This window comes from Silurus meridionalis, chromosome 9 (assembly GCF_014805685.1).
Source record: "Silurus meridionalis isolate SWU-2019-XX chromosome 9, ASM1480568v1, whole genome shotgun sequence".
Classification (NCBI taxonomy): domain Eukaryota; kingdom Metazoa; phylum Chordata; class Actinopteri; order Siluriformes; family Siluridae; genus Silurus; species Silurus meridionalis.
The window spans coordinates 20,456,648-20,472,591 of record NC_060892.1 but is presented as its reverse complement, the minus strand read 5'-3'; the positions used below and the strand labels follow the sequence as shown (position 1 = coordinate 20,472,591).

The 15,944-nt window shown below is 38.0% G+C and overlaps 1 protein-coding gene across 1 annotated transcript in view; it reads left to right on the top strand.

Annotated features, from left to right (window-relative positions):
- wwtr1 (WW domain containing transcription regulator 1) overlaps positions 1-15,944 on the top strand; it is a 34,378-nt gene that overhangs the window by 1,877 nt on the left and 16,557 nt on the right. Inside the window, 2 exon segments of the mRNA XM_046857903.1 lie at positions 15,633-15,739; positions 15,742-15,774. Coding sequence (XP_046713859.1) covers positions 15,633-15,739; positions 15,742-15,774 — 140 coding nt within the window.

The following is a 15,944-nucleotide window of genomic DNA, read 5'->3' as shown; positions in this document are numbered from 1 at the left end:
GGTGGTTCTCTCAATCACTAGAATGTTTATAGGTCACCCAGGCCGTGTCCAGCTCAATAAGATGTGTAACTGATAAGCTCCACCTATATCGCACCCACAGCTTGTATCGGGTGACAATAATAATATAACGTCACTTTAATTTGACTAATGATCCCAAATCAGGGATTATATTTTACCTAATTAATTTTTGTTGTCTATTAATTTGAATAAAATGCATCTAATCGTAATGATTGAAACAATGAACAGGCATAGCATATAAATGGACATGTTGTGTACCGATGAGTGATTTACTCTGACATCTCAAAGCCTGCTTTGTCCTGAAGTATGACTTTGACTCAGATGCAGGAACGGCCTCCATGTGGTCATTTTCCTGATTTCCTCCTCCTCTTTCTAAACTGTGTTGTTGCATTTTAAGATGAACATGTTAGTGCCTGCCATTCAGTTGGCACATCCACCATCAACAAAGCTGCAGACCTGGGCTTCCCTCCGCCCTGCAATTAAGCAGTCAAGAAGACAAAAGTCTGCCTGTCAGGGGTAATTATTCTTTCAAATAAGTGCCCCCCCCCAATAACTAACAAACCCCCCTGGTCTCCCTTTGTCTCTGCACACCTTGTGTGCTGGCGCCTTTTGAAGAAACTGATTATTACTTAAAATATTGCCGCTAGATTTAGGCCATGCTTTTAGGTAATTCTTCTTACTTCCAGCTATATGCACAATTTCAAAATTTTACAATTGCCCATGAAAATTGACAATTTAACTAAAGAAGCAGAAAATAATGATGTCCCATTTTTAGATTCAGGAAGTACGTATTTTTTTGTAATATGACTTTAAACAGTTATTCCACCTTGAACACTTCCAGAAGTATCTTTCTCTACTGCTTCGTCACCTCCGGCATCATTGACTTTGTCACTGTGCGACATCTCGCATCTCCCCAAACCTGTTTTGGTTGTAAATGTCGGTGTCCTTAAGCAATGACTAAAGGAGCAGCACTTAGAAGTCCAGGACAGACAGATCCACTGGCACAAGTTTAACAAAAGGCAATGATGGTTATGAAATCACTGTAGTGATCCACAGCTGGGTTTTCTGGTTCAGTTAGTCAGTGATAGTCCGATTTACATTTTTTTTTTCTTTAAAAAAAGCTTGGGGTTTTTGTCTGCTATTTTATACCTAATATTCCTTTTAAAGTCTGCCCAAGATGAGTAAATTGTAAATTATTCTTTGCTTTTTACAACCAGTTGAGAAATGGATTTGTTCTTCCATGTTTTCTGATTTCTCCTTCGCTACAGTTTGATAATATGATTGGACACATCTGTTTTATAAAAACATAGGAGTAGATTTTCTGGCATGCCAGCATGATTTCTGGGAGCAGAACTGACTTGATATTTTTTTGGTGGCTTTTATCTGAGCAGAGTAGGGATAGGCCTCTAGCAAATGAATGGATAAGCCGGTTTGGGAACATGTGATGCAATAGACTGTCTTTGATAATACCTGTTGTGTCACACAATTCAACCAAAGACAGAAATCTTTTGCTTGACATATCTTGCCTTTTGCTATTTTTAAATTAGTTGAAAATATTGGTTGATTACATGTGCTGTTTTCTTTTGAGCTAATCAAGATTCAAGTACAAGTCATATTCTTGTGTTAATCCAGTCTGTTGCACTAGGCACAAATTCAATTAAGCAGGTGGACGGTGATGGAAGTAGGGCTTCTGACAGTTTCTAATAGGACCTTGGTTTGGCTACTATTTGTGAAGTAGCCATACCATATATGTTTGTGATAACAAACATTTTGGATTTTTTCCATCCCTCCTGGGGGTTTACAGGTTGCTGGCCACTATCACTATGGTAATTTAAAATATTTTATGATTTCTTGATAATAGTTAAAGTTGCATTTTTTTAAACTTCTGGTTTATCCTAGCACCTGAAAGCACAATACTGTAGTTGTTATATAACAAAATGAAATTTTCTATTTTCTATACGTTTTCTATTGTTAATTATATGTTGTGAACTTCCCCAGTAGTTGTATTTTATTAAAATTGGTATGTTTATTTGTATAATTATTTCATTAACATTTTTTTATGTTATGAAAGCAAAATAAATTATAATATAATTATAATAATGACACATCATTACAATTATTTCTGTAAAATTTGCTAAAAAAAAAATCTGTCTAATTTTGTTGATCTGCTTTTTAAAGAACCAGGGCTGGTTTGTTTTAAATTACCTGATAAGATGTGATCATTGATTGATTGTATGTGTAGCGTTTTGAGTTTCCAAAGCGTTACTGAGTTTGGCAAAGTCAACAATGCCACAGTAGCTGCTGTTCACATACACAACAGCTGATGGGCCAATCTGAGAAGAGCCCTAAGTGAGGGCCTCTACCATGCTGACATATCATATATAGAAACAGCCTGTTATTTATGGGCTTTAGGCTTTTGATGCAAGGCTTGTTTAATACTTGACCTTTGCTGCTGCTCTAAAATGAAAAGTCTGTTTTGAGAAACTGCTCATATTCAGATCCTATTGTTTTATAGAACAAAGTCATAATTTTTGATTCGTTCTCGCTCAGTTCACGCTTGTGTCATGTTAGCATCGCTGCAAACACTTTAAAAACAAAGAGACCCTTCAGAGTGACGTGTGATCCCTGACGTGGAGTGTTTAACTCTGCCAGATAAGATGATCTATTCATAAAGCATCTAAGGGCCAGCTTTGATTGAATTAATGTAAGCTGGGTGAGAGGGAAAAGAAAGTTGTGTGTGCATGTTTGCAGTTACGTGCTCAAATCAGTCAATAATCCGATATGCGCGAGTTTGCTAAAACGACTGTGCAGGGGCCGGAGGTGTCTGACAGAGAGAGCTTTGTTTATGTGGCCGCTCCTGTGAATCGTCCTCAGCCGTGGTTTATAACTGTTAAATAAGGAAACGGCTCTCTGGCCACATATCAGCTCTCCTACATGGTGCTGCTGACCTTCAGCAGACGTCCCTTTACGGGAAGACAGCTGGAAGCCTTTAGCTGGAGAAAGGATGGGAGATTACTACACACTCTCACACACACACACACACACACACACACACACACATACACAAGCACACGTACGTGCTTGACTGCATTTCATGTGCTTTCACCTTTGTCGGTTTACAGACCTCAGCACAGTGCATGGAACAGACAAGTCTAAGCTCTTCCAGGAACTTTTGCTTTTGATCATTATAATGCAGTAGATGTAAACTTGGCTGCACACACTGTCTGGGTTCACAAGTAGTTTAAAAGCAGGGCCTGCAGTAGCCATCATTTTATTATATTATAAATGAAATATTTGTCCATAGTAGCTGTTATTATATTAACTGTCTTATTTTTGTTTATAAGTTTAGATGTTTGTTCATAAGAGTTGTACTTTTAATAACATTTCTTATTTATTTATTTATTTTTATTTAATTATTATATGATTTTTGTTTCTGTGCCATTTTCCACACTCTCCCTCCTCCCATTTCCCAATATGCAGTTAAAAAAGATTGCTCAGTCCACAGGATATGGAACCACTCATTTCCTTTGGTTTGCCTAGATAATAGCTGAAGGGACCTCTCTTTGGGGTTTGGTGAAGTAGAAAAAACAACAAACATGAGTCACTTCAAAGGCTGCAGTAAATATGGGGAAAACGGACAATATGACTAACTTTACAAAAGAAATTAAAACATCAGGCCTTGTTTTTGGCCATTTTTAGTGGGCTTAAACTTTATAATGTGTCATATGTAAATAGTCCTGTGTAAGAAAGTGGTTTGTTTGATCTTTTGGATCTTATGCTCTGCAAATTTATCCAGGACCAGTCAAACTGTGTGACCCGAACAAAGATAACTTCTTGAACTACAAATGAAGCATCAAAAATATTCCGTGTGCCAGTTTTTGCCAGTCTAAATAATGTCGGGACATCTGTAGACTTCACAGCTGTTAAAGAAGTCAAAATCTTGTAACTATCCAAAAACAATGCATTCTTTGAAAGCCTAAGATGTCTGAAGAATGGAGCTTGAAAAACTTGGTTTAGTTTTTTTTTTTTTTTTTAAAAACAGTATATCTTTCTCAAAGACAGTTTTTTGCACCTCTAGTTTAGGAATAGGTGTAGAATAAGAAATTAGATTTAGTTTTTGCTTTTGTTTTTTTGTTCGAATATAACAGAAAATTATAAATCAAACCTTAAAAGGTTTGCTGAATACTATCAAAAGCTGACAGAAGTTTTTCTCTTTTTTGCCCATATATGGGTTTTCCTGCAAGTAGGAGGGGTCTTGGATACAAACTCCTCCCTCTATCTCTCCGGCTCTTTCTCTTACTGCCTATTCATGAGGTCTGGAATTTGAGCAGCAGTTATGTGGGTGTATTGTTCCCGCAGCACAGAAAAGCTCTTGGCGACCCCTCGCCTGCTTTTCTATACCGCAGGCATTTCATTCAGCACGCCGATGCGTGCGGCCGCAATTGTTTCTGAGCTGATCAGAGAGCAGGCCATGGACAGGGGTCCATCCTGTTCACACTACTGTCACGTGTGACGTGTCTCTGGCCACCGAGGACATGCCGGTGTAGGCCAACTTGAGCATGAGCTAATGCTTATTGTCTGATCAAAAAGACGCGATAATGAAGGGAGAATGTGCTTTCGTGGAGGGGCCCTGACATGCTCCTGATCTCTCTCAAACTGAGGCAGCTGCATTCCAGTCGCCACTGTGTAAGTTATGAATGGGGGTTGGCCATAAAGTCAGTGAGAAGCAAAGGATGACGGAATTCCTTGAGTTTACTGACTTTGCCGTAATCTGATTAGGCACACCATTTAACAAGCACACATTAAAATCTCTAGTGGAGGGCATAACTGGCAGCTAACACTGAAGAATTTTTCAACCCCCCTCACACAGAGACTTCAAGAAGTTCTTCTTTACGAAGACAGAACACCCATGCAAACTGCAGGTGTTAAAAAAACAAAACCGGTACAGCTGCATAGCTGCAGTCTCTGCTCTTACGCAGCCTTTAGGCCTCCTGATGCCACATTCCGATTAGCTCCCTGCAAGGAACAGAAAAGTGCCAATTCCATCCATAACTTCATGTGGCAAGGTTTTCTCCATAGTGATCCAGTTAACTGCTAGCTTATAGGTCAGTGCGCTGTTGCTTTCAGAATAGCAAATGGCGTCAGCTGCCATGGCGTCTCTGGGTGAGACGTGTCTGAACTGGTCTCCGTTATGGATAAGCCTATGCTCAGACAGGCTGCTGACATAAAGTTTTTTTTTTTTTTTATATCCACATTTGAGTTTTTGCAATCTGTCTTTTCTCTCTATTTGTTATGGGTTTTGGATCAGATTTGAATTTACAACTTTGTCTGACCTGTTAAATATTAGAATAAAATTTACATGAATTTGTCATTTTTAGGTGCTCAGACCTCACACGTTGTCTGACATTTCACTTCCTATTCAAATGCTCACTACTTTGGTTATACCTTGTTGCTATAGCAAGTAATTTGGGACAATCTATAATCCAGGATTGTCTTAAAAATGATCACGTGTTGGCTATTTTTAAGCAAGGAAACATTAATATAAATATATAAAATATTAATATAATTTTAATATATTTTTTTATATATATTAATTAATATAATCAAATCGAATAAAGCAGTTTGACTGGTCCAGTCCATGGCAAAATCCTCTTTTGTTAATGATTTTTAACTTTCTCTCTTCTGGTGTTCACACCTCTGCATAGTTACTATAAAAGCTGAGTCATATGCAAATTCAAGTTGGGACTACAGCCCAAGCAAAAAATCAGGTTTGGACACATTAAAATGCTTGGTATAAGAAAAAAAAAATTAAGAAATAAATCTTATTTGCTATGTTGTTGCAATTTACATTTAGCGATGTGTCAAATAAGCAATTTCTGTTTGTTCCAAAAGTGGAATATTTCTCTGCTGTCAAAACGTTCTTTTGAGAAATAATTTAGAATGTCGAATAGGATACAATAAATTTGTTAAACATGGCTGTAGAAAACTGATGTGTCTTGAAGAAGAAATGTATAGGTAATTTTAGGTAGAAAGTGCAAATCCAAATGAGCTGTTAATAATGGCAGGTTGAGTATATTAAGCGGTAAATTAGCAGGGGATAGAGCTAGGGGGTGTGGGTATGTGAGAGGCAGAGAGCGAGGTGGGGAACTGGCTCAGATCCAGGGTTCATTCCCATGTCTGCTGTGGGATTATTAACAATGAGTGCTTTGTGCAGGAGGGCATTAGGCTAATATCAATCCACTCTTTTTATTTGTACTTTCTCTGGATGGGAGAAAGGGGCTAGTGTGCCATCCAAAGTTAATGGGCTTTTTGTGTGAAATGCTCTTTTGTTTTATGGCCCTCACTGGATGTATTGTAGCACTATCCACAGAGCAGTGGCCCTCAGCTAATTCTATTTCCCTGTTGGCTAACATATGGATGGATGTCAAGAAACGGAAGACTTCAAGCCTAGAACATGGTTGGTAAAAAGTCAACAAATCAAGTGTTGAATAATGGAAAGGTTTCATTACTTATTCTATGAGAATTTATCATCCAGACACCAAGGTACAAGAATGGCACTGAAGAAAACACTACTAAAAACTAAACTCGGACCCTTACTGAACTCAAAGGCTGAACTGAAACCCTTACTCCACTCAAACCCTCACTTAACTCAAGCACTGAATACTTAAGCACTGAACACTTAAACGCTCAGCTTAGTTAAATTGCTTAAACAATTACTCAGCTTAAAAACATAACTGAAATAAGCACCTCAAACGCACAACTCGCACACTCAAACACATTCTTGAAATTTGATTCAAGAATCATGTTTAATTTTTGCAGTGCTGGCTTTTTTTTGGGGGGGGGGTGGAATTGGTCTGGTGTACAAGTGTCTTCCAGCTCTCGGGTCACTTCACAGGCAGCAGACGGTTTACTCTTTATCTTGGAGGGAATATGTCCACATGGCCCACAAAGCTGCTCACTCACACAGTGTTTTCCATGGCAGATGGAGCTTTTTTCTGGGACGTCCACTAAAAGTGCCTGTCTTGGCAGCCTGGCTCAGGCCAAAGAGCTCCCTGGAAGCCATTCTCTGTAGAGATTGTTGATGGATTCAGCACGCTCTTGGCACACAGGCTGAATAAAAGTCTTCAAATGCTCGCTTTTTCAGGTTGAACAGACCCAAATGAATTCAAAGCCACAGTTCCCCAGACTCATTAGTTCCAATTATCCAATACTTTAACCTGTTTTTGGGAGTCATTCATTTGCTGAATTGGACTGACAGAGATTTTAAGTGCAAAGCAGTTCAAAAGTAATTTATGTAAAAAGCGGTTAACGATTAACTCAGGAGTGTTGAAGGCTTCTCTGTTGTGGAGGTATAAGAGCTGTTTTTATGTTAATGTCCAGTCTAAGAATGTGCAACTGGTGGTGCCTTGTTGTCAGGGTGATGCTGAAAATGTAGCTCAGGCTTGGCCTCTTGCAGCATGCCACAGCACCACAACATTCCTCCTTACATGTTTAGATACAGATTTTCCTCAAGGTCACTTAGCCACCAAAAGCGCTTACACACACACACACACACACACACACACACACACACACACACACACACTTCTGTTTTGTCTTTCAATGTTATGCTAATAATGTCCTCTTATATTTGAGGAAAAAAATAATCTATTTTTCTAGTTTTTCTTTTTTTACTGCACTCTGAAAGGCTAAATGATGCTAAACAAACTTATTTCATTTTTTAAAATAAATGTTATTATATTTTTGTGTCTGTACAGTGTATTTATTCGGGGGAAATTTTTTATTCATTGTTGTGGCATCACAGCTTCATGGTGTCTTGAGCTTAAAAAAGTTTTTTAAGTGTTTTGTTTGCCCCTATATCCAGATGGGTGCCATTTGGGGTCTTCAGTTTTCACTCATGCACCAAAAACATGCCAGTAGTTAAAGCGGCTGTGCTAAATGAGTTTGTGCATGGTGCTCTGTGATGGACAAATGTCCTATCCAGGGTGCAATCCTGCCTCATGTCCCGTTACCTTGACCAGAAAGGAGAATAAACCAATTATTTGCCTGTGCACCTTAGTGTCTATTAAATCTTTGAAATGCACATCAATCTGACTTTCCATGAAGTTATAACCCTCATACAAGACATCAGAATAAAAAAAAAAAAAAAGGTCCTCACTGCTCTGTTTCTCCCACACAGGATGGTTGTCTTTTTTTAATGCCCTTTAGATTGACCATGAGTGAGTCTTCTCGGTGTGTGAAAAGGGTCTTTGCTAAAGGGGCTTTGTTGAAATTTAGATCAGAAAATGTCAGGCCTTGGAACAGTATGGGTCGTAAAGCATATTTCTAAATAAACCTTTTGTATAATTTGTTGCAATGTAAACAGAAGTTGGTGACAAAACGGTCCTTAGGGAAATAATATAAAACCCTTGTGTGTTTATTTCTTTAAAAAGTTGAGTAAAGTGAAGTAAGTGAAGTGTTCCGTTTGTGTAATTACTCTAGGTGATTTTAGCTTAATTAGGCCTTTGTCATTTTACTGTAGATGGTAGGTTTCTCTAAAGCTGTGGAGGCCAGATTGATTTTGCTAGTTTACAATATGAGGAGACTTGAAACCTGTAGTATACAGTGAGGCTAATGGGCAAACACTGATGTGTGCGATTTCAATACCTGAGCTAGTTTTTCTTGTTTCCGTGTGCTGGCAAGGTGAATGTCAACACTGTCATTGATGCTGAGTGAAGATGTTTTTCTTTCTCTCTTTCTTTCTCTCTTAAGCAACTTTTGCATATCTGTGCCAGAGCTATAGTTAGCTACCCATCGACAGCTGCTGCCTGGGTCTGGCTGCTCTCGCCCAGCCAGTTGTCCTAACTAGTAACAAGAGGAGTCACACACAGACCCTCTAAAACAGCTGAGGAAGATCTGACGGGGAGCTTGTTCAACTTTCCACTGAACCATATAAGTATTTACAAACAAATACGCTAAGCTAAGCTACTTTTCTCAACGTACTATTTTCACATCCTAGACAAGGTCACACCTTAAGTTGTTTCCTTCTAAAAAAAAAAAAGAAATACCCTTAAAATGTGTTATTGACTTAAAGCATGAATGAACTGCCAGATCGTTAATGATCAGCCCCCATAGCATTAGTCATAACTTGCCCCAGGCCTGGGGAAGGTTCCAAACTCAGGCTTCATCTTCAGCACTTGCAGCATGGCAGCAGTTGAGATGACTATAATTAGTAGTGCCCTTCCTGCCCTTCCCCTCCTTTGCATTTTCAAATTCAATTAAATATTTCTAATACCAGGATTTCCAGCTGGTGCCACTTGCTGTGTTGCAACAATTCAGAGCATCTGAATCTGACCCATCATGATCCGTCTTTAAGACAGGTTCGAATTGCCCTTTGCTTCGTCTTCCCTGTGTATTGGGTGGAGTAGCTATTGTGCTAGTGACAGTGGGGAACCCCCCAGTAACCTGAGAATGGCTTAATTGGGAAAGTGGATCCTCAGCTTTTTGTTCTCGTTATCAGTGGCTGTGAGAACCTTCATACCAGTGCTGTGGTGTCATTCTGGTCACTATTGGAAAGGTGAAGAATGCCAATGGTTTAACTAAGCCACATTTACGTTTGGCACATTTTCTCTTTTACATTACTTGTGAAAGAAGATGGGCGTCAGGAAAAAGGTTTCATAAGTAGCAATCTAACTGAATCATTTCGGTTAAAATATTTTTTTTGGATAGTGCTTTTAACAGAGGACGATGCAGCTTAAAATAATTAAATGGATTACAACTTACAACATTACCTATTAGCATCATAAAATCAGCCCCTCTAAGTTTCTTCCAAACTTAAACCAGTGGTGACAGTGTCGAGCAAAAACTCTGAGATGGTCTCTTGAGAGCAACCAGACTCAAAAGTGAACACATCCTCATCTGGAGGATTTTGGTTATTGAAGTATGGCACTAGTTCAATAGGCCAGTGCTCTATAGTTTGTTTGATTTCTTGTAATATTTTCCTAACTTGAATTGAATTGAACTCCAGAGTGAACCAGCCTTGTCTAGAAGCTGTAGCCATTTCCAGAGCACTTCGTTTGGACTCTGTCTGGACCCAAAGTAAGGATGAAAGTAAGACATGCTTTTATGTCTGCTGTGGTTCTGGAGCATATCATTAAAAATCAGAAGGGCTGTCAGATGTGGGAAGGAGGCTAGGATTTAGCTTTCCTTTGGATGTTTTACTCTAAAAAAAAAAAAATGTAACACGAAAAAGTGTCTGCTGTTGACTGTATGGTTAAGGTTAATAAATTTGATGCATAACTACATTAAATTTGCCCCTGGCCTGAATTGTGTGGGCACAGTTTTGTAAACTTTTAGTTGGTTTATTACACCTTTAGTTTCTACTTTTGGGTGTGTTTTGGATTTCTTTTTTTTTTTTTTTTATCTTTCCCTTGAGATTTGACTCCAGGCCAGGTCGCAATTGCTTCAGAATGAGAATTTTCAGCAGTTAACCATTTAGTTACCAATGTAGTTTTTAGGCTTAAAGGGTAATCATGACTTCTATTGGTCATCCAGTTTATTTTTGTATGTGGTTAGTCAGAGTTTGATGAATTTTTTTAAATGCACCTCTAACAGTAGAAAGCTACAAGGTTTATATTAATGCCCACGCTCAAAAACTTAATTTGTATTGTAGCATTTTTTATTTATTTATTATTTTTAATTTTTTTGTTATTAACTTAATTATTATGAAACTGTTAATAGCTGCAATGTTATGGCTAATAACAAGAACTGGCTTTTTTCTTGTTTGTGGACATTAAGCATAACTACAGTACACACAATAAGAATGTAGGTTCAGTTGCAGCTTTATATTGTGTGTTTGGCTATAGATGTTCTATATAAGCTTGAGTTTTAAGGATGTGTGTAAGAAGAGCAAAGCTCAGCATATTTCCTGTTGAAACGATGGCAGCTGCTGGATTATTCCCAGGATCTCCAGTTTGCTTCTTATTTTTAGCCCCCAACTGCACCTGCAAGCCTGCTACAAGACAACAGGCCGCAATACTTGACTGCAAGTCCACAATCAACAACACATCAAAAACTCAAGCACAGTTGCTTTGAAGATGCATTACTGCTTATCAAGCTGTTTGGAGTTTAATACTGACACAAGGTATAAGATCTTTAAAAAAGTAGTTAAAATCAAATTAAGAAATAAGATCATTAAACGCTCCAGTGGAAACACGATGAATTGATAAAGTGGAAATGTTCCGTAATGAAGAACGTGAAATACAGTTCTGGCATAAAGGAATTTTCTAGCATTTTCCAGCAACTACATCAGAATTGATGAATGTGCTATAGAGAATATTGACACAATTGTCCGAAATGGGGGAAAAAAACAATGATTTCAATGAATCCAATGTTTGTTGTCTCCACTACTAATACAATGAATATCCGTATACGTGACACATGGAAGCTCTTGGGTGTTACTTTTATTTACAGATAACTTTAATTCAAGTATTAATTTTACTACTGATTAAAATCCAAATGGGTTGTTCAGGGTATTATTATTATTATTATTATTATTATTATTATTATTATTATGCAAAATGTCATTGCAGTCAAACTGCTAAGTTCATAGACATGTCAGTATGAGTATTAAATGTGTTTCCTTTCAAAATCAGAATTTAAGGCAAAGTTTGTATCTTTACAGACATTGCCTTGGTTCAAAATATTTTTCATTATCATAATTACATGGAGTAAAAGTATTATCACAGTCCATTTTTTTTAACTGTGATCCCTCTGATTTTCTTTGTGGTCTTTTATTTATCTCTTGATACCTCTGTGCAAATTCCTTCTTTTATAAATATCTCAGTCAAGTGCTGCAACAAACAGAAACATGTAATGGACAAATGATAATTTCCATGAAAAACCAAGAACTCCAGAATCCAGCAGGTTGTTTAATAGTTTCTTGTAAATTTATATGTCAAGTCAGTTTATCTCAGCCTGTAGAACTGAAGTAGAGAGAGCGAAAGAGAGAGATAAAGTAACTTATTCTGGAGTTGACTGACAAGGTGTGAGTGAAACACTGCAGTCATGATCATAAACTGTGCCTACTATTGTGTCTTTTAAACACCTCTTGCTGAGGCATGACTTGAATGTTTACATCTAAGTGTGTGGTGCAAATGATTACTCATGCTGGTCGGGAATCTCATTCATCACTGGATTCAGTGTGTGTGCCTGTGTGTGTGAACGTGCACTAAAGTTTGGATCTTTTAGAGCTGTGTTCTATTTTTTTCAGTGCTAGCACACTAACAAAAAGCCCAGATTCTAGGTGTTGTGTCCATCTGGCTGCTGTTTCTTTTTTTTTATTCCCAATGTTGAACCAGATCCAGCAAACAACCATTGTTCTTGTGTGTGAGTGTCTTCTGTAAACAGAACACCACTCTCGCATAAATTCTGCCACATGAAGCTCAGCCAGACCTCATCCTGTGTGCTTTCTTATCTCTGTGTTAGCTCTTTAAAGGAAACATTTGGCCTGCTTCATTTCTGCATTACTTCTCAAGCTTCGTCTAAAATCCATGGAGAGAAAAGTCGATTTTTTTATACCATTACAGAGATAGTATTTTTGGATTCAAGAAGAGAATATTGTAGCTATTTAGGCAGCTAAACAGAGTTTGAGCAGGGTTCGGTCTCAACCTTGACTTGTCTCTACATTAAATCTGTGCAGGTTGCTAGCAGACTCTTAATAGGTAGTAAAAAAACAACAACATCTATGCCTTTGAAACCACCTTTAACCCGAAAAGCAAACCAGGCCTAAGCATTCATCCAACCACTGATTCCCTGTTTCCTCAAACTGTTAAAAACACTGATTCAAAACTACATTTGGGTGTTGTGATGAGCCCCTAGCCATTTCCCTGTTTGACCGAGAACAGAGTTGACCTGCTCAGTGTGGATTTCTAGACCTGGGGTCATAATCCCACAGCTGCTGGATGTACAGCTGTTCCACCCAGGCCCTTAGGCCTCTCAGCCTGCTGCCCCATCCCCCACCATTCCATGTTTCTCATAAATCTTCCTCTGGTGAATGAGAACACCCTGCACCCTGCTTGAGAACCAACAAATCGCCGGCATTAACGTCTTTCTCGGAAGTCCAGGTTTGAATTGTTAACCAGTTCTGTGTTAATGCAAGACATGGAGCTAGAATTGTGGACAATTATGCTGCAAATATAGTCACAGTTTCTGTTATAAGGCAGAAGTTTTGACCTTTATTTCTTATTGAGATTTATTGGTTCATTCATTGATAGTTCATTATGGTCAAGGTCAGAGTAGGTCCAGAGGCAATTCAAGGAAAGCTGTGTACAAGATTAAAGAATTTACCTGGGTTGCAGACACACACACAAATCTACTTATGGGCAATTTATCACAGCTGATATGAGTTGGAGCAGACCCAGACAAAATTGGGGAAAACATGCAAAATTTTAAACAGATGGTTACCTGGGTTTGAGCACAACTCAGGACAGCTAAAAGTCAGTACTACTCATCGTACTACCTCACCAGCTTCATTCATCTATAAGGTTTCCTTTTTGTCAACAAAGTGCACACTTCCACTCCAGAGGTGGAAAAAAATCACTAGCCCTGCAGAATATGCATACAGCTATTTTTATTTATTTATTTATTTTTATTCAAAGTTATGCAGACAAATATCAGACATTTAGGTTCCCCAACATCTTACTGTAACAATATTTTCATTTAGTATGTGTGTGTAAAAGTAATGTGCTTTATATTTATATGTTAATTCTGTACTTGCAGCATGCAGTAATTGTTCCAAATCCAACTCTCTGCTGCATATTGGCAGCGGCAGGATCTGATGATAATAGAATGAGCTTTCCTGTCTAATGAAATAGCATGTATAGATAACACGGCTGCCTTTTTTGATATCTTTTCTGCCTTTTCTAAACAAGGTTGTAATGTGAATAATGTATTTATATGAGCAAAGTGGGGGCAGATTTAATCTGTGATGATATTTAAATTAAATACAATTACAATGGACACAAAAAAATTGGTATTATTACTTCACCTAGGCATTTCCTAATGTAACTGTGTATTTTTTTTTTTTCCTCAAAATATTCTGATGTCATTGCACAAAACCAATTTTCCACATGGTACACATCAGGTATTGGTGTGACTTTATGTAATGTTTTAGAAGTACATTAGTATCGACTTCATATAAATTGCTTATTGTGTGAGCAGCAAAAGCTGTATGTTATTGCGATGCTCCAGAGAGCAGATTTCCTGCTCTACCAAGGTCAGAAATCAGAGTGGCAGGAAACGAGCTAATCTTACCCGTGCTGTGTAAATAGGCCTGAGTGAGTCACACTGGGCTCGAGGCCCTTTGTGCATGCGGTGACTCAGTCTGCCTTTACCGACGTGCCTCGCCTCAGATTTATGCACTCAACAGGATTTGTGTACAAACAAGCCTGTGCAGCTGAGGCATCTAAAACCTGTGGATACAAACCTTAAGTTGAAACCTAATCTGCTTTAATGCCCTTTCTCACCACATGATTAGTGCCTTTGTTTTATGTTTAACGTTCATGAGGTGCTCGTAGTGTTTAGGCACATGCAGGTGTAATTTGGAATCCAGTGCCAGGAGAACTGTTGAGTCATTTGGAATTGCTGCAATGTGCGAATTTAGTATCTGAGTAGTTTGCATTGTGAAAGATATGGATACTGTGCACCTGAATGTGAAGGAGCATTTGGATTCTACAGTAGAAAAACAAAGGAACAGTAATGAGCCAGTAGAATTCACTGTAGTCTATACAGCATGTACTATAGCAGTCACCAATAAGGAAATGCATTCCAACACATACTCTACAATGTTACCATGGCTACAAAGATAATTACAAGTGACCTGCTGGGTAAATAATTCAAACATTCTCACACACACACACACACACACACACACACACACACAATCCTATTCAACATGCTGACTTGCCCCCAATCCTCTTCACCCCACATCAGTACCTGACTTTACTAAAGCCCTTATTACTGAATGAGAGCACATCTCCACAACCACACTCCAAAATAATTGTGGAACATCTTCCTACAAAAATTGAGGTTATTATAACTGCAAATGGAGACTAAATGTGGGAAGGGATGCTAATAACATATAAAGATCTTATGGTGTACAGATATGTATATATACATACATAAGCTTTGACTTAGCGTTCACTACAGAAACAATGAAGAACAAACACATTACTGTAATCCTGTGATTTGTACTGCAGCTTGCACTATTGTCTGAACTGTTGTTAAGGAAATGTAATCAACACCAACATCTATTTGGATTGGATAATTAAATAGCTATTTTGTATAAAACAAATGCAGTGGCTTAAAACCCTAGGGAGGTAGTCTTTAGGGATTTGGCTATTTTTCCTTTTCCCCCTTTACATATTTTGCATTTGTTGCATTAATTTTTTGTTGGTTTTTTTTTTTTTTTAGTGGCTAATCATTCAAAATTTTGCATATGTAAATTAAAATCAAGAGAATGAAAATGATTTTGTCTGAGTGGCTGAGATTTCATACTGTTAATTTGCTCTTGTGGAAAAAAGAAAACTAAATCTCTAGAGTAAATTAATTATTACTATTTTTGTTTCTCTTTGTAGTCATGTAGAGAAGATCACCACATGGCAAGATCCTCGCAAGACTATGGCAGCCAGCATGAATCAGATGAGTCTCCATGCTCAGGCAACCAACAATAATGGCGGGGTACCGGGCGCTCAATGGCCCTGTCACAGCCAAACCTCGGTGAGGATCTTCATACTCATTCACTCTTTTACAGCAATCTTGCTTCCTTTTCCAAAACTCTATAATGTAATTTAATACCTCAAATATCTCATATTACAATGCAATAAATGAGCCAAACCTCATTAATGTATACTATTAAACCACTGATTATTCAGAGGATCAGTATAGAT